The sequence below is a fragment of the Coffea arabica genome, chromosome 2c (genome assembly GCF_036785885.1).
Source record: "Coffea arabica cultivar ET-39 chromosome 2c, Coffea Arabica ET-39 HiFi, whole genome shotgun sequence".
Lineage (NCBI taxonomy): Eukaryota > Viridiplantae > Streptophyta > Magnoliopsida > Gentianales > Rubiaceae > Coffea > Coffea arabica.
In genome coordinates this window covers 64,076,521-64,080,368 of record NC_092312.1, presented here as the reverse complement: position 1 = coordinate 64,080,368, position 3,848 = coordinate 64,076,521, and the positions used below count along the sequence as shown (strand labels likewise).

The 3,848-nt window shown below is 42.4% G+C and overlaps 1 protein-coding gene across 1 annotated transcript; it reads left to right on the top strand.

Moving 5' to 3' along the window:
- The first annotated feature begins 621 nt into the window (after positions 1 to 621).
- LOC140035738 (uncharacterized) lies at positions 622 to 1,344 on the top strand. Its single transcript, XM_072077092.1, has one exon. It carries the CDS (start codon positions 622 to 624, stop codon positions 1,342 to 1,344), a length of 723 nt encoding a protein of 240 aa, XP_071933193.1.
- Positions 1,345 to 3,848: the final 2,504 nt, after the last annotated feature.

The window sequence follows — 3,848 nt, the reverse complement described above, 5'->3', positions numbered from 1 at the left end:
TACTTTTACAAGGGTCTTATTTTTTCTGACAGGAACATCATTGACGCCGCAAGTGGTGGAGTACTGGTGAATAAAATCCCTGGAGAAGCATGGGAGTTGATTGAGGAAATGGCGCACAAGTCACAACAATTTGGCCCCAGAGATAATGTTCCCACTCGTCAAGTGAATGACGTGGAAAGTTCGTCTATTCAGCAGTAATTGTCGAAGCTGACTTCAATTGTCCGACAATTGGCTGTAAGAAATATACAATAAGTTAAGGTTTGTGGTACCTGTACCAACATGGGGCATGCTACTGATATGTGTCCAATGCTTCAAGAGAAGAGCCCTGAACAAGTCAACATGGCTGGCAACGTGTCCGCGTCAAGGAGGCAATATGGTCCATACTCCAATACCTACAATCTGGGTTGGAGGGATCATCCAAACTTTAGCTACGGAGGGAACCGTCTGCAAAATTTTGGTTCGAATAGGCTGCCAGGGTTCCAGCCTCAATATCAGCCAAAGGATCATGCCTCATCCTCTAATAGAGGAAGCTCATTGGAAGATTTGGTCAAGAGTTTCGCCGAAAACACCACCCAACTCCAGCAAAGTACTGCTCAATTCTAACAGGAGACAAGGTCTGGCATGAAAAATCTAGAAAATCAGGGAAGCCACATGGCAACTGCAATTAACCATCTAGAGTCTCACATTTTTGGGAAGTTACCATCTCAACCTGAAGCAAACCCAAAGAACGTGAGTGCCATGACCTTGAAAAGTGGTAAAGAAGTTGAAGGGCCCCGATTAGTAGTCGCTAGAGATAAGAGTAAGGAGCAAATAGAAAAGGATCTTGAGAAAGAAGGAGGGGGAAATTCAAATCCCAAGGTAATCTCTAATTCTCTTGTGAATCATAAGTCTAACACTCCAGCTTTTCCTAGCAGGTTGGAGAAGCCAAGGAAGCAAAAGAAGGAAAAAGAGATCTTAGAAGTGTTTCGAATGGTGCAAGTCAACATCCCTTTATTGGATGCAGTCAAACAAGTGCCCAAGTACGCCAAATTCTTGAAGGACTTGTGCGTTAATAAAAGAAAGTTGAAGGGAGATGAACAAGTTGTGGTGGGGGAGAACATATCAGCAGTGCTGCAAAGGAAGTTACCTCCAAAATGTAGAGACCCAGATATGTTCTCAATCTCATGTGGAATAGGGAATACTAAGATTAGAGATGCAATGCTAAATTTAGGGGCTTCTATTAACGTGATGCCTAAATTAATTTATGATTCTCTAAAATTAGGACCTTTGAAAGAAACAAGAATAATAATTCAATTGGCTGATCGTACATTTGCTTATCAGGATAGGGTAATGAAGATGCTTTAGTGCAAGTAGATGGATTAAATTTTTCTCCTGATTTTTATGTGCTTTACATGGATGATAGAAGTGCTCTAAATCCATCACTCATCATATTAGGAAGGCCATTCTGAAGTACTGCCCAAACTAAGATTACTGTTAGTAAGGGTGCTATCACAATGGAATTTGATGGAGAAATAGTCCATTTTAATATTTTTGATACAATGAAACATCCTACTAACTCTCATTCTGTGTTTGCTATTCATGCTACTAATCCTTCTATGCAAGAATTTCCTAAGTTTGATTGTAGGGGTAAATTCAAAATTGCTGCGAACAATTATCCTTGGATGAAAGCAATTTATGAGGTGAAAATGAGTAGAAAATTAAAGAAGATGGTTACACTCAATAGCTATTAGGATCTCGGAGGAATGTCACTGAAAGCAATAAAATTTGAATTACATCCAAATTGAGGAGTGGTGTTTAACGTCTAACCAAAGACGTTAAAGAAAGGCACTGCTTGGGAGGTAACCCAAGGCCTTTTGTTTTAGTTTTCTAGTGTTTCTGAAGTTTTTGTTAAGTGTTAGTTGCGTTTAGTGATTTGTTGCTTTGGTGGTAGGAAGCAGATAGTTAGGCACGCTCGTGTCTAGTGGTAACACCTAAGGACGGAAGTTTTAATTTAGCGGACAGAAAACTACCCATTAGTTAGACGTACCCACGCCAAGTGGTCACACATAAGGAAGGCAATTCGCTTCCGCGGGTAGAAGACTCTTCATTAGTTAGGCGTGCCCACACTAGGTGGTCAAGGTTAAGGAATTTAATTTTCGAAAGTTGGTCAGAAAATTTGAATGCAGTTAGGCATGCTCACGCCTAACATAGTCGTTTAAAAAAAAAGAGGGGAAAATGGGGATGAAAGGACGGATTTGCCCTTTCTTACTTCCAATTCAAAATAAAATCCACGGTTGCCCTATTCTTTTTCTTTCTTCTTCTCTTTCTTTCTCCGTCTTTCATTTTCTTTCTTTCTTTCTTCTCTTTTTCTCCTTTCCCCACAGCTCACGCTTACCGCGCCGCTAGCTAGCCACCGCCGCATCGTGCGCCGCTTGCGCTGTGCACATCCTGGCCGCGACCTCGCAGCCCGCCGCATAAGCGCGCTACCTGATCTCTGCCGCCCGAGCGCGCGCCATCCTGGCTAACAGCACAGACCGCTCGCTCGCCCTCCATGCGTTTCACCCTCGCGTTCTGCCGCTTCTGCTGCTGCCTTTCCCACATCGCCACCGCCGTGAGCTTGCCACCTCCACTGCCGTCGCCGCCACTAGTGCCGTGCTCCTTCGACAGAGCCTTCTCTCTCCTCACGGCTGCTCCCTGTCCCATCCTCAATCTCACTGCCTATTCTCAAATTTCGGTTACTCCTTTCCTTAATTATTTTTCTTTTTCTTAGCTGAGGACAGACAATTTATTTCTTAGCTAATGACAGATAAATTGTGCCTATTTGGGATGCTCTGAATTCATATTTTGCTCCATCTTGCTGTCTGTTTAATTTCATATCAATATTGATTGTGATTGGGATCTTTGCTGTTGCATTTGGACATTGACACATTTTGGTTGATAAGAACGAATTGGGGGTCTAATTTGTGCATTTAGGCACCACACCCATACTTATTCACCTTCTCTAGGTTTGGTGTGACACCGATTTTTTGATTATCTGATTATTCTCGACCACTTGTTGCCCAAATAGTGAGAAAGCATGCTAAAAATCACTCCACAGCCAGCACTTCTTCACCCCAACCCACTATTCCATTGAGTGGACCTTCCCAAGCATCTGTTTCGGGTGGTCCCCGGACTCGCCTTGGGAGGAATAAGGAGTTTCGCCTCTCTTCTCCCGCCCACTTTGATGGGCATTTGACCTTCACCGGGGTAGCCGATAAGGAATGGTATGCCGCTGCGTGTACAAGGAAAATTATTCCTTGTAAATTCATCCATGGCCCCACACTCGACCTTTTGAACATTAGGGATGAGGTCATTAGGAGGATCATTGCCATTGGTTGGACCAATTATACTTCCATTGTTTTGCCTGCTTTCACTGAGTTAATATGGGAATTTTATACCACTTTTGAGTTCAATGTACCTGGTAAATTCTCTGTTATAACTCCTAAAGTGGTTCGGTTTCAATTGATGGGTTGGGAAATTGATGGGTTGGGAATTCAAAAGTCCGTCACTGAATTCAATTTAGCTTTTGACTTTATTGATGTCCCCTATTCCCAATCGGATGAATATATGGGAAGTGCATGTGAATACACTAAACCCTTTTTCTCCCATAACATTGGCTACTGGAAGGATTTGTCAGTTGATACTCAACCTTATGATCCTAGCCAGTCTAAGGCCTCCTACCTTAAGAACTCCGTTTTTCGTTATTTTCACTGTTTCATGACTTATAACTTCTTGGGTAGGAAGGATAGTTTGGATATTTTAACAAAACTCAAGTTTTTCTTTATTTGGTGTATGGTTGCTGAAGTTAAAGTTAACTTGGGGTGTTGGTT

Bases quoted from the DNA above. Each gene is read 5' to 3' on its own strand.
- LOC140035738 (XM_072077092.1), top strand. From the start codon at position 622: ATGAAAAATCTAGAAAATCAGGGAAGCCACATGGCAACTGCAATTAAC.